This window comes from Syzygium oleosum, unplaced genomic scaffold (assembly GCF_021117445.2).
Source record: "Syzygium oleosum isolate NSW1041296 unplaced genomic scaffold, Sole_v2.1 Sole_v2.02, whole genome shotgun sequence".
Classification (NCBI taxonomy): domain Eukaryota; kingdom Viridiplantae; phylum Streptophyta; class Magnoliopsida; order Myrtales; family Myrtaceae; genus Syzygium; species Syzygium oleosum.
Genome location: NW_026607486.1, coordinates 21,481,496 through 21,503,695, shown reverse-complemented (window position 1 = coordinate 21,503,695; position 22,200 = coordinate 21,481,496). Strand labels below are relative to the sequence as shown.

Here is a 22,200-nt window from a genome sequence, read left to right as displayed (position 1 = left end):
TGCGAGTACAAACCGAAGCTCAGCTGTAAATTTGTTGACATTTTCATGTTTACGACTCATCCTCTCACTTCTTCCATAAACGAAGACTCGTCTTTCCACCGAGGACGGCACATGGGCTTCTAGTTAATACGATTTGAGCGAAAGACGAGTCTTCGTTTCTGGGAAATGACTCTCTTATAAATGGATTTCCTTGAATGAGCATTCTGGCTCAACTCTCTCACTCTCCTCTGATCTCACTTCTTCTTTTCCTTCTTCTTCTTCTCTACGCCATGTCTTCAAGCACGCCTGCGATCCTCAACCACGAGGTCCTCGAAAGCGACCACAACGAATATGAGGTCACTTTTGAAGGCCATACCCTCCATACCCTCCTCACCTACTCCCCTTCCGTCGCCTCCTCTTGGCTCTCGTCCCACAGCTCCGAGTAGCTCGTCGTTGGCTCGTCTCGCGGCTCCGAGCACCTCGTCGTCGGCCTTACATCGAGTGGCTAGCAGGCCCGGAAGGCATTCGTAACCCTGCTGCCATTCTACAGCTCTTGATGGGTGTTCACTGCCTCATCTTCCAGCTCCTACACTCGTCCGAGATCCCCAGGCCCTCAAAGACTTCCTTAGCAACGACCGCCACATCTTCGTCGGCGTCGAAATCGCTAAAAGCGTCAACAAGCTAGTCCGCAACTATGGCCTCAACGTCAGCAACGCGAGGGACCTGAGGTCCCTGGCCAATAATGCAGGCCTAGAGGTTCCACAGGATTGCGGGCTGAAGGTGCTAGCGAAGCTGATACTAGGGTGGAAGATGGAGAAGCGAAATCGGGTCACGGTGAGCCAGTGGAACAAGCTGTGGCTGACGAGTGCACAGGTCCGATACGCGTGCATGGACGCTTTCGTGGCGCTCCAGATCGGAAAGGCTCTGTATGCCGCATGAAGTCATGAAGCCTTTGCTATTTTTTCAGTTTTTATATTTCCTAAGCTGCTGATGTTGGCATGGTTTGGAAACCGATAGATGGACGTTAATGTGGGTTGAAAATTATTAATTCAGGATCATCGTTTCATGGCCATGTTCATTTCTGTTCCGCATTTGAAGACACCGGAGATTTGACAGATTTGATGCATTAATTCGCATTTTTCGCACAAATTGTACTCGAACGTATGCTGCGGTACGAAACAAATGCGCTTTTCATATTTTTTGCTGTGCACACATTGACTGGGGATTTCGATGCATATGAAGTTGGTGAAAATGCGTAGACATGTTACTAGGATTCAGGACAATCCTTTACTTCTGATTTAGTACCATTTCATAAGTAATGCAGTTCAGTTTCTTGGGCCTAGTCAGTATCACCTTCCTACGCTCGAGCTTTCTTCAAACAAAACCTGTGGACCACCCCATTTTCAAATCAACCAAAAGGAGGACAAATAACAAGCCAAAGAAAGAAAGTTCGTGTACCCCGGGCTATAAGAAGAAAGAAAAGGTAAGGGAAGATGAGCAATACCCTTTAGAAAAGATTTATCAGAAGAACAAAAAGTAAGCTTGTTCATGAAGAGGATACATACATACATACTTACATGTACGCTTAGACGTATAGATGTATCCCTGGTCGTCGGCCTTGAGGTTGAAAGACAGATGCAACGCCCTGATGTCAGGTTAATTATTATCTGAAAAATCAGGAAGCAAGAGGGAGAATAAACCCTAAAAGACAATACTAAAAAAAAAAAAAGGGTGCCGCTAGGCTGACATTCACCGTTATTTTCAAGAATAACGGTGAACTCCCAGCCACATATTCCAAATTCAGAGAGACGGGCAACCCAAAGGTCAAGTTTGGTCCTCTGTCTTATTTTAGCGTTTTTTTTTTCCTTAGAGTTTTTTGTTCAGGTTAGGTGCAAATAATTTTGCAACAGATAGAAATATTGCTTCTATAAAAGTACTCCTCCGCCCAAAAAATGATATTTTCACAATAAAATAGGCCCTTTAAAGCGTGCTTACTATAATCAATCACATTAGATTGATCAATTAGAGCATAATACATTAATTATCTGCCAAATAATGCGTCTCAATCCAAATGTGATATCTCATTAAATAATGCATATCAGCCGTTTATCATATGTTTAAAATAACATCTTATTTGCAAATGTCTCTAAACACAAAATTCAAATGATTTATTGGAATACTACATAAAATTCTTTAGAGTTGGGTCAATAGGTAAAAAGCAGACATACCTGCACTAGATGCATATTGTAAAATTTTTGTGTGTTTTCATGTGGCATGAATTTTTTTAAAGGAAACTAGTTTTTGAAAATTTGTCAACAAATAAAAAGATGAAAAAATCATTTTTATAACTTGTTTACACATTCTCTGCTTAACAAGTTTGCAGACTTCAAGGGAAAAAATAACGAATAAAAGAATTGTTTCTTAGTTTGCATCACAGGAACCGGACAAACAAGTCATAAGGTTCCAAGTCCAAATTTTGTGGTCAGTAACGGTCCGTCACTCTCTGCACGAGTAACGGACCGTTATGCAAGCATTATCCAAAAAAACAAAATAAGCCCTAAAAGAAACAGAGAAGGAAAGAGTGAACATATTTTGAGAGGAGTACAAAGTCAAAACACATTTAGAGTTCGCATGCAACCCCAAAAAATTTTTCAATTGACATGTGAACAAATATGGAGTCATCTTACAAGCGGCGTTTGATGCTAACATGTGTCCAAGCTTGACATTACACATTATTTTCAATAACATGATTAAATGAAATGAAAATGAAAATGAGACTCTTTGATTTTTTCACTTTTTTTTTCCTTTGTGCCGACGAGAGCTGACAAGCCCCTGCTAGGTTTCGGCGACGGGGGCAAGCATCCCTTCTCCCCTCACATGCTTGGGGAGGCCGTGACACTAATCGGTGGATCGCCCTTGCCCTAAAAACACGAAGGGCGGCATAGCCCTACGGTTGTTTATCGTTTTCTAGTTTTAGATTTGTTTTTCCTTATAATTCCAGATTTTCAAAATATTTAAATTTTTCTAACATGACAATATTGAGACGAAGAAGCTTCTTCGTTGTGCTAACAGCCCTATGAAATTGAAAAAACTGATAAAATATAATTGCTATGTGAAATCCGCCGTCCATAAAATAACTGACGGATTTAACTAAAAGTTTTGAAGCGTATGTTCCAGATAAATTTTATGATTTGATTGAATGGAAAAGAGTTTTAGGAGGACTTCCACAATCATGAACCCTAGATCTTTTAATATATATTTGTTCGGCTCGCTTGAACCGAATAGGCCCAGAACAATCGCATTGGGCTAATCGTGTTCATTTGGTCTAGGCCATTCGATTAGGCCCGGAAATTCTAGGTCCCATTGTTTGGGCCGAGCCCACTTTCTGATAAAAGCCCGGCTTGCCCGACCCATTTACATCTCCATAATAATGTTGTACCCGAATGATTAGCCACGTGTCCATCATCATCATCAGACACGTTGAATGGGCGAGTGACCGCGAGGCCTCCACTCCCAAAGGTCAGAGAGTCTGGACGATTTTTATATTGAAAGGCTCGACATATCAAACATTTCAATGTACATGTTAGGTAATATAGGGGATCTCGCAACACATTAGGCTCGGTGCGGCCTGATCACTAGGTGAGGCGGGTCAAAACCCATACTAGTCCAAGCCCGCCCAAATATTTGGAATAATCTCCTCCCACCCGATTTGAAGTTAAACACACGCTCGCGGAGAACTTGAGCTGATGAAGAAAGACCTTGTTTCGGGAACTCGAGCAAATCTAAGGGAGAGTTCGGTTCCTCGACCGGGTCAACGGACCGGATAGGCTAATCCTGGCACGATTGTGACAAAACCAATTTTTGTGTTGACACCGAGGATCCGCGGGCTACTCGAAGAGAGAGAGAATGAACGATGGTGTGAATTTGCGAGAGGGGAATGTGCTAGTAATCTAGTGGGTGGGGGCCGGGCCGGAGCTAGAACTCTCCTACTTAGGCGTGCCGTACGGGCCTATTTCCTTAGCTAGGCCCGCTCATAATTAGGTCAATCTAGAGATCAGATCACCCGTATTTAATTGCCCAAATTGGCCGTCAAACAACAAATTTATGACTTTTTGAACGCCTATTCAAATAATTTACATAATTTTCAGTGAATTATTGATATGTGAGAGCATTCTAATGGATAATTAAGTTCAAGCACAACTGTCACTAATCTAATTGGGACGTGTAAATTGTTTATTAAATTAACGATGAACAATGTCTTTTATTTTCTAATTAGACGTGTAAACCGTACATGAAAAGAATCATAATTTCCATGAAATTGGCAAGAATCCCCAAAATAGCCCCAACTCATATCCCTCTCGAAAACCCTAAAATCAACTTCTCGCGCTCTCCCTCTCCGACTCCCCCAACCTCTCCAGCGACGGACCATGCCGAATGCTTGCTCCACAAAGCCCTCACCGGCGACAGCACCCTCAGGGAGAATTCCTATATTTTTCTGCAACTGGTCCCTTGAAGTACTTTCTTAGGGAGATTTCTATCATTTTTTCACGACACAACAATAATTTTATTAATTGCGCATAAAATTTTCCTACATCAAGGAACTTTCTGACCGTTATCAAGTCCTTATATTTTACTATTATGTATGATATGAATTCAGAGGTTCGGCTTTTTGTTGTTCGAAAATGGTGGATTAAGATGTAATTCATATTGGATCGCGCGTTCCGGTCTTATATAAATGAAGATATTCACGACTATGTAATTTGATTATGATATTGAATGACGGTGAATGCGTACCGTCTTCTTTTTTTAATTTTTAATTTTTATTTTGTCGAAAACACCTCTCTCAAAAGCCCTAAAATTCAACTTCGCTCTCGTATCTCCACCTCGTCTCTCTATCTCCCCTTCCCTCTCCCTCTCCTTCCCCGACTCTCCCGACCTCTCCCGCCATGGACGAAGCCCTCGCCGGCGACCGCGACGGCGCCCTCAGGGAGGCGTTCCGTGAGATGGTGCACAGCTCGATCAAGGGCCGCGAGTTCTACATTGCCTTGCCTAAGAGTTACCGGGGTGTCGACGGGATCTACGAATACAGCCCGCCCGGCAGCGCCATCGAGTCGAGAGTCTTGAGGTTCTGGCGTAAGGTTAGTCATGGAATTGAGTCGAATTGGCGTGGATAGTAGCAGATGTGTTAATTTTTTTTTTCCTTTCTATTGTTAGCATTTTGTTCTTAAAGAGCGCATGTCGGCGGCTGGCTTGCCTTATCCCACTCCGACGATTCTCTTTAAAGGGGTGGGGCATCTGGACAAATGTACTGTAGTTATGATGATGGATGAGGAAACTGGGACTTGCTTTCGAGCTGACCATCTGCTCAATGGTTTTTTAAATGAGATGATCCACCAAAAGGATTCGATCATTAGTCCAGAGAAGGCTAAGGAAGTCCAGCGAGTACTCGCGACTTTGTCTTCTCTCTCTGATGTGGAATTGTGTGCCAAGATAAAAGAATATGGTATCACAAGAGCTCCAGATACCGAAAATCAGCTCTCTGGTCCCTATCCGTTCAACGTGATGCTTCAAGATTATATAGGCCCATCTGGTTTCCTCCCTGAGTAAGTACCAGTCATGCCAATGGTGTAGACTTCAAGCAAATTATGTTCCTTTTTCTAAAATGTTTATCTACTGTAGATACGTGCGACCAAAACCTGCACAAGGCTGTTTTGCAGATTTCAAATACCTGCATGAGTTTAAGGGCAATAAACTCCCCTTTGCTGTCGCTCATGGTAGTCGGGCTTTCAGAGAAGAGGTTGTGCGTCATTCTTTCATACCATCCTAAATTGCGCGTGTTCACGTGCTTGGGTTTTTATGCATGATTTTTGCGCTGATACTCTTGCATAGCATAACTTGTCTCAAGACCACATTTCATGTAAGATTTGATTGTCTTGTTAGTCGATGGGCTCAAAAACGTGGTCTCCAATGCTGCATTAGAGATATTGTCATTATCTTCATCGGCCCTTATATTTTAATCTACGATTGATTCTGATGCATTTCACGCCCGTAGATTTCGCCTCAAAATTGTCTTCTGATCGTCCATGAGTTCACCGTCGCCGAGTTCGAGCATTTTGTCGATCCGGAAGATAAATCCCATCCAAAGTTTTCTGAAGTTGTAGATCTGGAATTGCTTATGTTCCCAGGGGAACAACAGATGTCTGGCCAATCTGCTATTAGAACTCGGCTTGGTGAAGCAGTTTTCAAGGTTAGCTCGAATCATCTTTTGGACTTGAGTTTTCTTCCCCCAACTTGTTCACTTTGAGTCTCACAAATTTCGACGTTTAACTTTAGGGAACTGTTAACAATGAGACTCTTGGGTACTTCATTGGGAGAACATTTCTATTTCTAACTCGCCTCGGCATAGACAAGGATCGCTTGCGGTTTAGCCAACGTCTTGGGGGCAAATTGGCACACGATGCAGCAGATTGTTGGGTTGCTGAAATTGAGTGTTCCTATGGTTGGATCGAGTGTGTTGATATTGCATATAGACCAGCATATGAATTACGAGCACATAAGGTAAGAGTTACGTTGCCTTCTTTCAAGTTCTTTTCTTTTTCTTTTTCTTTTTCTTTTTCTTTTTCTTTTTTTTCTTTTCTTGAGAAGGCGCGCGGTCAGGAATACTGAAAGAAACAGCTGCATCATTTTGTTATCTCAATAAGTGAAATGATTTTATCATAAGGTCGTCTTGAGTCTTTTTGAAATCCTTCCAGAACTCTTCATAAGCTTCCGACATGCCTAAGAAATTAATAAAATTTATTTTTCATTTTATCCATATAACTTCTTTCTTCAATGATCTCTGTAAAGCAAGGTGTGGTTTTGCTACATTGCATAGGTTCTCTTTTTAGCTGTCTTGTGTGGCAACCATTTGATGGACGACATATGGTATCCGTTGTTGCACACTTATAGTCTTTTGTCTAATATACAGTTTGATGCAAAACATTATCCGGCACATTTAGAGGGGGTTGAGAACTGGATAAGAGAAAGTTTAGAGATGTATATGTTCCGCTAATCATAGAGGCATCTAGTTGGAGTGATGATTATTATCATTTGACAGGAGAAAAGTGGAGTTGCTCTTGTTGCCAATGAAGAATTTGCTGAACCCAGAGAAGTGGTAATTCTTCAGACTGGTTAATTTTGCTAGCTATTCTGGGAGTGCATGTAGCAGGTTTCTGCCCTTTATTTGTGGATGCTTGAGTTTGTTATCATGATTAACTAATTGAAGTATCAATGTTGAAACTAGTAATTGCTCCAAACGAGAAGGAACTAGGTCTCGCCTTGAAGGAAAATCAAAAGATGGTGGTTGAATCTCGTTTGGTATATGCCGGAGGTTCCTTGGTTTTTGCTCTTTCGCTAAGTATGTTCGGAATCTTTTCCTTTACTTGATGCTTGCATTTGTCTTTGTTATTACCAAGCAATGGGTGAAGAGGAAGCTTTGCTGTTGAAGGCTGCTTTAGAATCCAAAGGAGAGGTTGTATTCCGTGGACCCACGGTGAGGAAGAGAGTAGTAATCAAGCATGACATGGTCAAAATTTCTAAGCAGAAGATAAGGGAACATGAGTATGCACCATCTGTTATTGAACCGTCGTTCGGCATTGGACGCATAATATACTGCCTTTTTGAGCATTCTTTCTATACAAGGCCTGGCAAAGCGGGGGATGGACGACTAAATGTGTTCCGTTTCCCTCCTCTCACAGCGCCTTTCGATTGTACGGTTTTCCCATTGATAATAAAGGAGCCAGAGTCGGTGGTTGCTCAACTTATTGGCGGAGCACTAGCTGTTGCTGGTGTCAAGAACAGGGTAGACATGACTGAAGGTACTTATCCAATATAGAATATTTTTTGGTTTTTCTGGTCAGATATCCAATATAGAATTTAGGTTCTTAATTTCTTGCGTAAAATGAGTTTCTTCTCTACATATATTACATGAAGCTTAGATCTTGGTCACTATCTTTTCTTTACTCACCATAGAAGGGAATTTTATCGAGGGGTGTGAATGCCTGTTTCCGTGAAATTGTTTTCACTTATCATGCTAGGATCGGCTCCCAAGGTTGACTGACATCTTGTTTCCCTTTGCTTTTTCTTTCTTAAAACGGTGCTATGATTTCGGAAGCGTTTTTCTTTTCGTATGTGTTTACGTGAATACTATATGTTGATCCCTCTTCTTTTTGTCCGATTCACAATGTAAGGGGATTTTCTAGAGGGGTTTGAATGCCTATTTTTCTAAGATCGAGTTCTTTTATCCTAATGCTACTGTCAGCTCTAGAATGAATGGGTACCTTCTCGTCTTTCCTTGTTAAAATCTAAGCTATGATTTGTGGAAATTTCTAAGGTTCGTGTTAGGTTTGCAAATCCGAGTGATACAGAAATATCTTGTATGAGGACTTGTTTTGTTATGGAGCTGTGTATTTGGATCGAGATTTATCTTCTTATCCTCGGTGAAAGCACCAAAGTTGCATTGGATGATCATCTGCTACTTTGCCCTGGCTATGTTTACAGGCAGCACCATAGGGGAGAGATATGCGATTGATGGATCTTATGTGGGCCGCCCATGTTGGGAAAGACCGGTCCATGATCTATCATGCCGGCCCATCATCCATTGAGGGATTACTTGCGGATAAGGCGGTTACGGATAAAGTAGTAACTGCTAAGGGCAGTTTAAATTGAACTGGGAGATATTCAAAAGATACGTGATTGTGTATCTAAAAAAATCTTCTCTGTAGAACGTAGTTCTAAAAAAGGTCTCCCAAAGTGCAAACAAAGTTCCGCTTCGCAGAGGAATCCGCCAAGAACTCTGAAGCCTGCAAGTGGTGCATTTAATCATTGGTATCAGAGCATGTGTTCTTGTTTCCTGATCGTTGCTAGTGTGCATAACACGGAATATTGGCCGGAATTCGTGAAACGGCGCCGACGAACGCTCGGGTACGAAAAACCGACACCCGGCCGTACTATTCGAGGTCGTTTCTCGATTTCCGTGAGTCAAAATTATTTTTTGAAGGCTTAGGTTCGTAGTACTCGTCGAAACGAGCATTTTGATGGGTGGCACGCCGCCGGGAGGAGCCGCACGCGCCCACACGCGCCGCCGCAAGTGGCGGTCTCGCCGGCACGTGCGTGGCACGTGCGTGGCGGTTCCTCCCCACGCGCGTGCACCGCACGCGCCATGAGGGCGTGTGCGGCGTGGCTGACGTCACGCTGACATCAGCCACGCGGTTGCCCAACCCGGTTGATTTAGACCCGGCCCGGAAGCCCGATCCGACCCGTGACCCGACCCATGTGACCCGTTGACTTGACCCGGTCATCCGTTTGACCGTTGACATGCGTTGACCGTCGTTGATCGGCGTTGACCACCAAAAAAAAAAATTTGCGTGGAAGCTTGAATTGGAGCGTTTTTTCGGTGGCAATATGTGCATATTGGAATGTCTATTGTGATGTTCAATGGATTATATGTTAATCCTTTATTGTTCTGCATTTGTTGCAGGAACAAAGGCGTACCATTAACACACACCGATAGTCGTGAGGATGGATGAACAAATGAATACTCTTGCGAAATTAAAAGCTGATTTAGCTGCCTATCGTTGGGATGGATGTCACATGGATATGCACATTATGAAGGTTAACAAGATAATACGGGATATCATCTCGAATGGATACCATATGTTGGATTCAGAAAAGATTGATGCCCTAAGAACCACTCTTCTGTATGAGTGGAAAATGCTGATTGATGATTTGTGGAAGGGTCCGGAGATAATATTTTTTGAGGATGGTGGATGGGATGATGGGGGTGATCTATGGATTCCAGAATACAAACAGTTTGCTGTGGATTTTCTAAAGGAATTCATAAGGATTGGGGCGAAGAAGACGTCAACTCTTGGGATGAACTCATCCTGGCGCAAAATAAATGCGCCATGGGGAAAACCCAAGGGATTTCCGACGGTCTTTTCATGGCTAACCGATACGACCATCGATCTTTCAAAGGGTTTTGACAATGAAGTTTTTCTTAAGTCTTTTCCTAATTCTTAGGATAGTTAGGAATCGTTGACTTCTATGTTATTTTAGTTCGGTTTAAGATATCCTAGGTGGATATTTCTGTTCACGTTGATGTTGATGTTTCTTTTCTATGCTAGTTTCTTTCCTAATGTAAATAGTACTTAGTGATTGAATGTTGATGGATATTTATTATTGTGAATAGTTTATGGTACTATTTTATTATAATATCTGTCTTATTAATATTATCTGGTAAAGTGGGAGTTCTAAAAGTTTTAGTAACTTTAAAGAACGTAATTTTACTTTAATGATTACATTAACGGTAATTTCACATTAGGATTTTTTATGATGATTGGGAACATAGTGAACTTTCGAATCTAAAGCCTATGTGAAATTATCCATTAATATAATCAGTTTTTGTAAAATTGATGCATAAATGAGTGGCATTAATAATTCGTGCGTATATATCTGAAATGTTCAGATACCATGACTTCAGCATCAAAGAATATAGTTGCTGAACTGAACAAAGGAGAGAAGCTTAACGGTGATAATTATGAAATTTGGCATATGAAAATCCAATATGTGCTGGAAGAGCAAGAGGCTCTTGAAGCTCTTAACCTGGTTATGGTAGAGCCTGAAGACGGAAACACTGCACAACATAAGAGAGATAAGGATGCATTTGCTGTATGGAAAAGGAAGAACTCCATTGCTCGCATCACATTGCTGAGTAGCATGGAGAATGATATCATGCGAGAGTTCAGGCGTTTTGAGAATGCCAAGGAGATGTGGGAAGCATTAGCAGCGAGATTTGGTCATACATCGGTGACCAAGCTGAGACAGCTCACTATAAGGTTTGACTCGTATAAGAAGCCTCATGGTCAGTCCATGAAACAACACCTGAGAAAGATGTCGAACATGATCGCTGAGCTGAAAGATGCTGGACACATTCTGACTGATGAACAGCAAGTGCAAGCAGTGATCCGTTCCTTGCCTCAAAGCTAGGAGCACATGAAGGTGCACCTGACCCATAATGAGAATATCAAGACCTTTGAAGATGTCATGCGCCATCTTGAGTTAGAAGAGGATCGCCTCTTGGCGGCGAAACCAGAAACCGACATCTATTATGCTGGTTCTAGCTCACATGGGGCTTCGAGCTCCAAGCGCAAGCGCGTCGAAAGGTTTATGAAGTGGAAAGGCAAGGGAGCAAGTTCTTCGGGTAAGAAACCAAAATTTAATTAACATGACAAAGGAAAACGTTCTTTTGTTAAGAAGATGTCGAGGGTGAAATGCTACAACTGTAGCAAGAATGGCCACTTCGCTCGCGATTGCGGCGAGCCAAAGAAGGTAAACTCCCCTTGCATTCTTGAGAACTTTGTCTATGTGTCAAGTTCTGTATTTTTAACTGAGTCTAATCCTTTGTGGACCGTAGATTCGGGAGCAACAGACCATGTAGCGAAGGATAGAGAAGCCTTCATAGAATTCCGACGAGTTCCAACGGGAACTAAATGGATTTATGTAGGGAACAACTCCAGAGCTGAGGTTAAAGGAATTGGCACCTGCCAGTTAATTATGCGTGGTGGACGCACTTTGTTCCTACATGATGTATTATATGCTCCGGGAATTCGTCGGAACTTAGTGTCTGTTTTAGTGTTGATTAAGCTTGGTTTTAATTTGAACTTCCATAACAATGGTGTTGACTTGTATTTAGGTACGAGTTATTATGGTTGTGGTTATTTTCTAGATGGTTTTATTGTACTGGATGTTGATTCTGTAAATGTCAATGTTTGTTATTCCCACTTCACGTCTTCTACTTCGTGTGATAATGATGTGAACGTATGGCATGCTAGGCTTGGCCATATAGGCCAACAACGAATGAATAGATTAGCCAAAGAAGGCTTAATGGGCAATATTGAAAAAGTCGATTTGCCCACTTGTGAACACTGCCTAGCTGGGAAAATAACGAGGAAACCATTTGGAAAAGGAACAAGAGCTGAATTTCCTTTGCAGTTAATCCATTCTGACATTTGTGGTCCAATGAATGTGAGGGCTAGACATGGGGCTGTTTATTTTATCACATTTATTGATGATTATACTCGATTCGGATATGTCTATTTGATTTCTCATAAATCTGAGGCTTTTAGTTGCTTCAAGATATTTATGAACTTGGTGGAAAATCAATTAGATAAGAAAATAAAAGCATTGAGATCCGATCGAGGTCGAGAATATCTATCTGATGAGTTCAGAAATTTGTGTGATGAAAAGGGAATAGAAAGACAGTTGTCTATTCCCTATACTCCTCAACAAAATGGTGTTGCGGAAAGGAGAAACAGAACCCTACTAGAAATGGTTAGGTCTATGATGGCGCAGGCTAACTTACCAATCACCTTTTGGGGTGACGCTTTATTAACTGCTGCCTACATACTTAACCGTGTGCCTTCTAAATCAGTTATTTCCACTCCGTATGAGTTATGGACAAGTAGAAAACCCGATTTGAGTTTTCTGAAACCTTGGGGTTGTGCCGCTTATACACATGAATCTTCTCATAAGTATGGGAAATTAGGTCCTAGAGGTAAGAAGAGTATCTTCATAAGGTATTCGGAAACCTCAAAAGGATATGTATTTATAGGTGAGCAAGAAAGTGGGAGTATAACTGAATTTGAATCACGAGATGTCACATTCTTAGAGAATGAGTTTCCTAAGAAGGGCGAAATAGGTGAGAACTACTCACTATTTGAAACCTTGGATCCTGATAGTGAAATCGATAAAGTTCGTCCAAGTGGAAGCAATGTGAGAAATGAGAAATTGAATTCGACTCAATCTCAATTGCAACCTTTTAATGAGACGATTTCGTCATTATCTAATCCAAGTTGGAGCATAATGGAGAATGATATACCACGTGTACAATCTCCCATACGGCGAACAAGTCGCAAAAGTATTCCCCGACGACGTTTTGACATTGAAGGGGAAACTTTCATGATCGCTCCACAAAATGAAGACGAGCCAAGGAATGTAAATGAGGCTCTAAATTGCCCTAACAAAGAAAAATGGATGATTGCAATGAAAGAAGAAATGGAGTCAATGAAGTTAAACCATGTTTGGGAACTGGTTGATCTTCCAGAAGGACGCAAAGCTATTGGGAATAAATGGGTTCTCAAAATAAAACGCAAATCCGATGGCTCAATAGAAAGATATAAGGCTCGCCTAGTGGCGAAAGGGTATAATCAACAGGGAAGGAATTGATTATGAAGAAACTTTCTCTCCCGTAGTGAGATTTACCTCAATTCGCCTTATTCTGGCAATAGTGACAAGCATGGATCTTGAATTACATCAAATGGATGTAAAGACTGCTTTTCTAAATGGAGAATTAGAAGAAGAAATTTACATGGAGCAGCCAGTAGACTTCATTGTGAAAGGCCAAGAACAAAAAGTATGTCGACTTCTAAGATCGATATATGGCCTTAAGCAGTCTTCGAGACAATGGTATATACGTTTTCATAATGCCATAGTGGCGTTTGATTTTACAATGATTGATGAAGATCATTGTGTGTATATCAAAAGATCCAAAGATCAATTTGTGATTTTATCATTATATGTTGATGACATACTGATTGCCGGAAGCAATATGGAGTTGGTTAATACTATTAAGAGTTGGTTATCGTCCAATTTTGAGATGAAAGATATGGGTGAGGCTGCATATATTCTTGGAGTTAAGATTTCAAGAGATCGTTCCAAGAGATTATTGTCTCTTTCGCAAGAGACTTATATAAATAAAGTTCTTGAACGATTTTGTATGCAAGACTGTAAACCCATGGATACTCCTATTGCAAAAGGTGAAGGATTGAGCCATAGGTTGTGTCCTAAGACTCCACAAGAGAAGGAACAAATGAAACGCGTTCCTTATGCTAGTGCTATTGGAAGTTTAATGTACGCTATGATGTGTACAAGACCCGACATATGTTTTGCGTTGGGATGGTAAGTAGGTACCAATCCAATCCAGGTCAAGCACATTGGAAAGCCGTAAAAAGAATCATGAGGTATCTAAAGGGTACTGCTAATTATTCACTGAGTTATCAAGGCAAGGATCTGCGACTTGAAGGCTACTCAGATGCTGATTGGGGATGAGATTTAGATGAAAGGAAATCTACCTCTGGTTTTGTTTACTTACTGAATAATGGCGCCATATCTTGGAGCAAGAAGAAACAAACATGTATAGCATTGTCCACGATGGAAGCCGAGTTCGTGGCGTTGTCGGAGCAAGATACAAGAAGGTGTTTGGCTTAAGAGATTTTTGGATCATTTAGGTGTTGCTAAGAGTGCTGAAAACTCATTGTTAGTCAATAGTGATAGTCAAGCAGCAATAGCATACACCAAGGATCCGAAATATCATGGCAAGACCAAACATATAGATACCAAGTATAACTTTGTCAAGGATATGGTAACACGAAAGGATGTGAACTTGCAGTACATATCTACGCATAGAATGATAGCAGATCCTATGACGAAGCCAATTCCTAGAGATGTTTTCAATGGTCATGTAAAATCTCTAGGATTGCGTAGATGCTGATGTACTGAATATTGTAATTTCCCTGAATGTTCACATTTAAATGAAATTGTTATATCATTATTAATGCCTATGAATTTATTTAATATTTATGCATCTTAATGCTTAGTGCATTATATCGAGAAAGTATGTCTGACAGATGAGATTAGCCCACTTACACGGGTAATCGCCTCTATTTACTGTGCGATAAATAGAGATGAGACAATTTTTAGGCTTATTATCTAGGTGATAATCGAGAGCTCAAGCTTAAAATAAAAATGTTGCCTTAGCTAAGTGCCAAGATGAGGACATAACATTTACTATGTCCGAAAGTAAAATAACCCACATATTTTACTTTATCTGTCTTTGATGCCAGATGTGAGTTCTAATGGATTCTTTAGAGGAGTAGATACGTGAACTCAAGTTTAGACATTAGGTATGTCTGAACTATCATCTGTACGGTATTGAATGTAAAGACATACACTCCACGGGAAAGGAGTTAATACCGTAATACGTATTTCATACTACGTATGCATAAGACGACCGATAAGAGTGGCAAAAGTTTTTGATCTCAACTTTATGCCGTGTGAGACTCTTGAGAATATGAGTTTCGCATTTAGTGCCCTCATGACTCTAACTTATTCTCAAAGTTTCTATTCAGTGTTCGCTATCTTAGGATGTTGCCAATGGTCATGAATGATTCGATCTAATGGGGCATTTCTAGAAAAGCGAGCTGGACTGAAATAGAGAGATTGAAGGAAAGAGGAAGATCAATTTATTATGATGTCACATTCTATGTTTGTATTCACAGGTCGACCAATTATGATTTTAAGTAAATCATAGTTGTGAATACAATATACGAGATACTAAAAGAGATCAAAAGGGATATAAATGTGACTGATTGATCTAGGGGACTGCATACTATATCTACTCGGAAAACGTTGTACCCAATTTTGAGCTGCTATGTATTCCTAACAGATGCATCGCAACGAGCTCTCGAAGTATGTTGGTCGCACGGATTATTTGCTAGTATGAATATTGCAGAGAAGAGAGAGTTATGATTAGCCCACCATGTGCGAGTGGGAGATGGTGGATCTTATGTGGGCCGCCCATGTTGGGAAAGACCGGTCCATGATCTATCATGCTGGCCCATCATCCATTGAGGGATTACTTGCGGATAAGGCGGTTACGGATAAAGTAGTAACTGCTAAGGGCAGTTTAAATTGAACTGGGAGATATTCAGAAGATACGTGATTGTGTATCTAAAAAATTTTCTCTGTAGAACGTAGTTCTAAAAAAGGTCTCCCAAAGTGCAAACAAAGTTCCGCTTCGCAGAGGAATCCGCCAAGAACTCTGAAGCCTGCAAGTGGTGCATTTAATCTGTGGCAAAAGAAGTATGTTCGTTCATGTAATATACTTCAAACGATCGGTGATTCAAGTATGAAAATGGGCACGTTTTTCCGCAAATTTTTGTATTATGTTTTAGGAATCTGTTTCCGTCAGCGATAAACGATGAGCTTGGCGTGCCCTTTGCAAACACTATCGATGCACAAGTTGGTGCGACCATTCGAGAGAGGGACAGCCAAGATCAAGTTCGATTACATCCGGAGAAAGCGGTCTTCGTTGTGAACGAGTTGATTCTCGGTGAGAGGACCTAGTCCGACGTCCGGTCTGAGTTTCCCACATCGTACATCTGCATCTGCTGAAGAAGATGAATAGTCGGAGTTACTTATATCATTATTTACTTTAACTTCACATCAGTTAGAATCAGAATATCCGAGATAGCAAACAAACGGTGTACTTTGGATATGTCTTTTACTAGCTAATCATGCTGTTCATGTCTTTTTAGTGTGGTAACATGGAGACAAAAACAGACAAGAGGTTGCAGATCTGGGTCGGTCTCTTCTATTGATTTTCTATCGCTAAGTTTTAGTGTAAATTGTCTTAATATTCAATCTAAAATACGCGGAATTTCATGGTGCCTACATTTGCAAGTAGGGTGGGTTTATTTCGCTGAAAAGAGAATTTTAAAAGTGAGGATGATACAAAATCCTAATTTCCCGTGACTCCGATATGCAAAGCCACCGTCAAAATCCGTGTGGTGTTGTCTCACGAAATGACGCGAATTTTGTTCGACGAGAGACAAAAACGTCAGTTACGAAGAGTTTCAACGCTGCAAATTACCAACTATTGAGAATTCTTATAGTTTTCCGCAGCTGGTCCCTGGAAGTGCTTTCTTAGGAGATTTCTATCGTTTTTTCTCGACACCATAATAATTTTTTTAATTGCGGATAAAGTTTTTCTAGATCAAAAAATTTTCGGGAAAATTCCAAATCAGTACCCAAAGTGGTGCCAAATTCTCAAAAAAGGGTTCAAAATAAAACCAGTCTTAAATAGGGGCCCGAAGTGCCCAATTAGTCTCAAATAAGGGCCCGAAGTGCCTAATTAGTTTCAAACAAGGGCCTAGGTTCGCCGGCCGGTCAAATGCTCACCGGCCGGCGAGCACCTTACTGTTCAGGCGACCGGAATAAGGATAGTTTAGTCTTTTTTTTTTTCCTTTTTCTGTTTTTTTCTTTTTCTTTTCCTTTTCCTTTTCTGTTTTTTTTTTTTACTCTTTTCCCTCCGCCGGCCATAGCCAGGGCCCGCGGAGGTTGTCGGCCTCAGGCGGAGGCCACCCTCGCCGATGTCGGGCGAGGGCCGCCCTCGCCTGGGCTGGGTCGGCGAGGGCAACCTCACTAGATCCGGCGAGAGCAAGGTTGCTCTCGCCGGATTTGGCAAGGGTCGCCCTCGCCCGCCCTCGGCGAGGGCGGCCCTGGTTTCTCTCGCCTGGGTTGCTCACTCTCTCTCTCTCTACTCTCAGCTTCTCTTGACGGGGTCGAAGTTGGCGACGCCAATCACAGCACCGAGAGGAGCCGCCTCGCGAACAAGGATGATGCTACACATTAGCATGATCCGTTGAGTGGAAACCTAGGGCCGCCCTTGCCGGCGTCGGGCGAGGGAAACCCAGGGCCGCCCTCGCCCGCCCAGCCCAGGCGAGGGCAGCCCTCGCCCGACGCCGACGAGGGTGGCTGGTAGCAACCCACAGTAGAGAGAGAGAGAGAGAGAGAGAGAGAGAGAGAGAGAGAGAGAGAGAGAGAGAGAGAGAGAGAGAGAGGAGAATTGGGATTGAAAGGGAACAATAGATAATAATATTTTCTCTATCTTCAACTGTGCATAACCGAAGCATTTAAATAAAGATAAACAAAACAACTTGCTAAATTCTAGGAAAGACTAACCCACTACTAAAACCTACGAAGCACTTTGGGAAAGTAGGGCTGATTTCCCAAGATTTTCTCTAACTTCTCCCATACATGGCTTGACTTGTTCAGCCACTATCTCCTTTAACGCCACTTCATCTTGCTTCTTTCTATTTTTCCAAAAATATGTCTTGAGAGGAAGAGGAGGTAGCATAGATGGTAGCATCTTATCAGTGGCCTCCGCCTGAGGCCGGCAATCTCCACCGGCCCCGGCTATGGCCGGCGAAGGGAAAAGAGTAAAAAAAAAAAAGAAAAGGAAAAGGAAAAGGAAAAGGAAAAGAAAAAAATAGAAAAAGAAAAAGACTAAACTATCCTTATTCCGGTCGTCGGAACAGTAACGTGCTCACCGGCCTATAAGCATTTGACCGACTGGCGAACCCAGGCCTTTGTTTGAGATTAATTAGGTACTTCGAGCCCTTATTTGAAACTAATTGGGCACTTCGGGCCCCTATTTGAGACTGTGTCCAATTTGAACCCTTTTTTGAGAATTTGGCACCATTTTGAGTACTGATTTGGAATTTTCCAATTGACTGAGCCTAATTCTAATTGTTTTGTTTCGAAGCGCGAAACAATCGTGTGGCATAGGGAACACTTATCATTTTGGATCATCCTCAAAGGAGAAGATTCCACTCAATCGGTTCATCATAGGGAGATTTGGATGGGTCCAAGTAAGAAAGAATCTGTTACAAATTAACCGGCGTAGATAATGCATCAGACTACAGAAAAATGTAACAACTGATCAAATTAAAAAAAGTGACGCTAATAATTAAAAAGGACAATTCTATCATAAGCCATTTCTTTCCACTAAGAGACATTACAGTAGAGAAGGATATAGTACATCCCACCCAGGTTCTCACTTAAAAGACTTGGTGGGAAACCTACTATGAGGAAGAGAAAGAATTGGAAAAAGAATATCATGCTTGAACAATTGGCTATAACCATTGTCCCCAAGTCTACTCTATTTGATACCATAATATGTGCATCCTATTCCTTGCCAAGACACCAGCTCTTGCCTGGCCTCTTCTCATATCTAATGGCTACCAAATACTCCAAAAACAAATGCAAAGAATATCAATTAGTCAGCATAATCAGGAAGCCGACTTGTGGTCAGCAATCTTATGCCGCCATCCGTGGCACTTCTCTGTACAGCTGCTCCACCCATGGAGGAACCATTTCGCGGATGTCTTTCCCATAAGCGCGTTGTCCTTTCTCTGGGGCGAATATCGCGTCCTCCACAGAAGACGCGTCCTTAACCAATGAACTGACCCAAGAAATATCTGGCTCATCAGCCATAGCTGCTGTCGAGACAGTGTTGCTTCTCATCTTGAAGGAAGCAGCTTTCCTCAGCTTATTCAACTCGTCTCCTTGGACGCCCCAATCCAATTTCCCATCAGGGGAGCTCCAGTTCGACATTGTTGAAGACATCATAGGGGAAGAATTGGCGATTCCAGGGCTCCCCAATCCTCGGTCAATAAAACTCTGACTCCGCTTCGCAAAAGCGGCTGACCTGGAATTCATGACCGCTGCTGCAACTGCACTTGACGAGTCGAACCCATAAGAAGGTGCCTGCTTCCTCACTGGAGATGACAATGCGTTTGCATTGCTCGAGTATGCCCCACGAAACTGGGTCGCATTCTGGCGCATCTGAAGCCCAGTTGGAGATTGCAACTGGCTTGGTGTCGAAGGTCTTGAAAGCCCCTGCAATTGAGGCAGCAAAGCAGGATCCAGGGACCCAAAAACGTCATCAAGGTTAGTGGGTTTCACTTCCCCAATCCTACTACTAAAGCAGGATGATGGTGAGGAGAGACGAGATATCTCTTCCATCAATTGATGCTGTTGAGCCTGTCTTTCTAAACCAAGCAATTCCATCTCCAGGTCCAAGTCCCTAGCGCTCAATGTGGTCTTCAGCCTACTACCTGGGAGCTGCAGCATTGGCGGGGAGAGTTTGTTAGCCTTGCTCTGCCACAGGTTCACAGACATCGGAGATGATGAGGCTGCAAGAGGAGACATGGGTGGTGTCGAAGTAATGGGCAATGACACCGACGGAGAACCGAGTGAGACAGGACTCAGTGTGGACATGTCCAGCCCACTCGATGAGTACGATTTTGGGGAAGGCATAGCTGATCCCGTCGAAGCATAGACAGGCCTCAATTCTTCGGGCTTGTGAGCAAAGAAACAAACTTTGCGAGCACATCCAGTCTCATCCTTGCATAGTCTTGTTCTATACTGTGCAGGATGAAGCCATGACTCAAATACGCCGTGCGCGTACTCGCAGGAGTCGCCCTTAGGGCAAGATCCCTTCCGAAATTCAGGGCAAGGGACGCAGCTGTAGGGGTACTTGCGAGGGTCACGCCTCCTCGCATTCTCGCCCGGATGAACAAATGGGCACTCTGTCCAGTCATGGGAGTACGCCCGTGAGCAAGGCTTTACTTTGAAAGCATACATTCTGAACTCGTCAGTACCGTAAATCCCATCGTTTATGTCAGGCAGAGAGACATCAACAGGAAATTGATACTCTTTCTTTTCGCTTCCCTCTTTGGATGCTTGCGGTACGGCAACCGGCTTCTCCTCATGGGATTCGAATTCCCCATCAGAATTGACGCCTTTCAGCAACAGCTCCATCAGCTTCCTCCTTGAATTGCCGCGCGACTTTAGAGGAAGAGCTATCACATCAATTGGCTTCTTTCCATTGCCATCAACACGATTAGCATCAGCTGATGCATGAAGCAAGAGCTTGACAACCTCCACCGCAGAAGTGGAGCCGCCAGCAACAGCACAGTGAAGGGCAGTCACCTTGTCCGAACCACAAGCCCGATTTACATCGATTTTGCCGGATTCGAGGATGTACTTCGCGACCCTAGAGCTTCCAAACAAGGAAGCAACCATGAGAGGAGTTCTCTCTTCAAGACCCATCTTCCTTGAGCCAATTCTTCTGCCATACCAAAAGCTAGCCGCATCGACGCTACAACCCTTCACTTCCACTTCGTTTTTGAAGGCCAAGAGATTGTCCGAAGCAGATAATTCGAGCAAGATTGAGCATCTAGAATATACTCCATCTTTCTCGAAGTAAGATTCCCCCTCCATGGGAAAATTGGCAGAGCAGAGTTTACTTCTTGAACGAGTGCAGAAACCCAAATCCTGCATATTGTAACAACAGCAATTTAATACACCACTCACTAGAAAAAAAAAAAACAAAGACAAAACAGCAGGTGATTATCCTTGCAGTTTTATGACAAGTAGAAAAACTGCGTCCCAGTTCCCCAAAAATATAAGAGAGGAACCCCCGATGATCAAACTTGAGGTATCTGAGAACTAGATATCAAGAAAATCCAAAGGCCAATAATTCCCTCTTTTCTCGTAGATTCTCTTTTGCAGGAACTCACAAAAGGGTTTGTGAACCGAAAACAAGGAGAAGAAAACACCAACTCTCCAGAGAGTAAAAAGCCAAGTCACGGACCAGTCTCAAGAAGTCGTTTTCTACCCCCTAAAGAACAACGAACGAGAATTCATCTAGAGCACCGGCACAGCTCCAAACAAGCAGTAACGACCGGCATTCGAGAAGTTCCCACAGGAATCTACCACGTACTACTGAAAAAGTCCATCCGAAAAGAGATAATCTTGAGCAACACCCACCCCACGTACAGCACCGTAACCCCAAAAGAAACCGACTTTCTAAACGAACACACGACACACAACCCAGAACGAAGGCGGCAACGAATGATCCGTGATCCAAAGCAAGACCGACCCATCAAAAGACAAGACCCGGATAAACGTTTCTTCCAAAGGGACGTACCTTTAAGCGAGCGCTCCTCGCTGGTCAGCGAGCTAACCAAGATCGAGTAAACCAAAGATACAACAGACTAGAGAGCGAAATCGAGGAGGAAAGAACTCGAAAGGGAAGGGATGAAGTGAAGAAGGGGAGGAACGCGGACGGGGTCTTTATGTAAGCTCTTTGAGGAGGTTAGGAAGGAGAGAGGAAAGAGGAAACCTTCCTTCCCACCTCCCTCCTTTCTCCCTCCCCCACACGGTCTTCGTCTTCTTCCTCTTGGTGCGTGTGGTCAAAGTCAAAGTTTCAAAGCGAAGGGTTTTTATTAGTAGCTGGAGTCTTAGCTGCACTTTAACCCTTGTCAAACAAACCCTGGATTCCTGCTGTTTTCCTCGCCCCCGTGAAATGAAAACTCCCAAATGAAACGCAAATGCGCGTCGCAATTTCGAACCCCGCCACATTCCTCCGCTGCTCCCCCCCCACTTCGGTCCCGTCGTTTACCGCCTTGACGGGTCTCCCGTCACCCTTGACGACTGCCACCCGACGCTCATCCCCCACGCGCCCACTTGCCACCATTCTCCTGGTTTTTGCTTCCA

The 22,200-nt window shown here is 42.8% G+C and overlaps 3 protein-coding genes across 4 annotated transcripts; 2 read left to right on the top strand and 1 right to left on the bottom strand.

Annotated features, from left to right (window-relative positions):
* The first annotated feature begins 330 nt into the window (after window positions 1-330).
* On the top strand, window positions 331-918 carry LOC130137342 (uncharacterized). The gene is made up of 2 exons (XM_056308141.1): window positions 331-421; window positions 563-918. Exons 1-2 carry the CDS (start codon window positions 331-333, stop codon window positions 916-918), a joined length of 447 nt encoding a protein of 148 aa, XP_056164116.1.
* A 3,928-nt stretch (window positions 919-4,846) lies between these two features.
* LOC115673020 (glycine--tRNA ligase, mitochondrial 1-like) lies at window positions 4,847-16,504 on the top strand. 2 transcript variants are annotated; one of them, XM_056307185.1, is made up of 10 exons: window positions 4,847-5,117; window positions 5,194-5,582; window positions 5,659-5,776; window positions 6,032-6,226; window positions 6,313-6,537; window positions 7,076-7,133; window positions 7,434-7,835; window positions 8,518-8,545; window positions 16,050-16,229; window positions 16,392-16,504. In XM_056307185.1, the coding sequence occupies exons 1-9, from the start codon at window positions 4,926-4,928 to the stop codon at window positions 16,198-16,200; spliced, it is 1,758 nt and encodes a 585-aa protein (XP_056163160.1). In that variant the 5' UTR covers window positions 4,847-4,925; the 3' UTR covers window positions 16,201-16,229; window positions 16,392-16,504. The 2 variants fall into 2 exon arrangements, with proteins under 2 accessions (XP_056163160.1, XP_056163158.1); XM_056307183.1 differs by having other exon boundaries at window positions 16,050-16,504.
* A 2,100-nt stretch (window positions 16,505-18,604) lies between these two features.
* On the bottom strand, window positions 18,605-21,828 carry LOC115673124 (zinc finger CCCH domain-containing protein 29). Its single transcript, XM_030595209.2, has 2 exons — window positions 21,632-21,828; window positions 18,605-20,976 (listed from the first exon to the last, which is right to left on the bottom strand). The coding sequence occupies exon 2, from the start codon at window positions 20,920-20,922 to the stop codon at window positions 18,955-18,957; it is 1,968 nt and encodes a 655-aa protein (XP_030451069.1). The 5' UTR covers window positions 20,923-20,976; window positions 21,632-21,828; the 3' UTR covers window positions 18,605-18,954.
* Window positions 21,829-22,200: the final 372 nt, after the last annotated feature.

Bases quoted from the DNA above. Each gene is read 5' to 3' on its own strand.
- LOC130137342 (XM_056308141.1), top strand. From the start codon at position 331: ATGAGGTCACTTTTGAAGGCCATACCCTCCATACCCTCCTCACCTACT. The intron at 422-562 runs GTAGCTCGTCGT...CTCATCTTCCAG, and splicing joins CTCTCGTCCCACAGCTCCGA to CTCCTACACTCGTCCGAGAT.
- LOC115673020 (XM_056307185.1), top strand. From the start codon at position 4,926: ATGGACGAAGCCCTCGCCGGCGACCGCGACGGCGCCCTCAGGGAGGCG. The intron at 6,538-7,075 runs GTAAGAGTTACG...ATCATTTGACAG, and splicing joins ATGAATTACGAGCACATAAG to GAGAAAAGTGGAGTTGCTCT. The intron at 7,836-8,517 runs GTACTTATCCAA...CTATGTTTACAG, and splicing joins CAGGGTAGACATGACTGAAG to GCAGCACCATAGGGGAGAGA.
- LOC115673124 (XM_030595209.2), bottom strand. From the start codon at position 20,922: ATGGAGGGGGAATCTTACTTCGAGAAAGATGGAGTATATTCTAGATGC.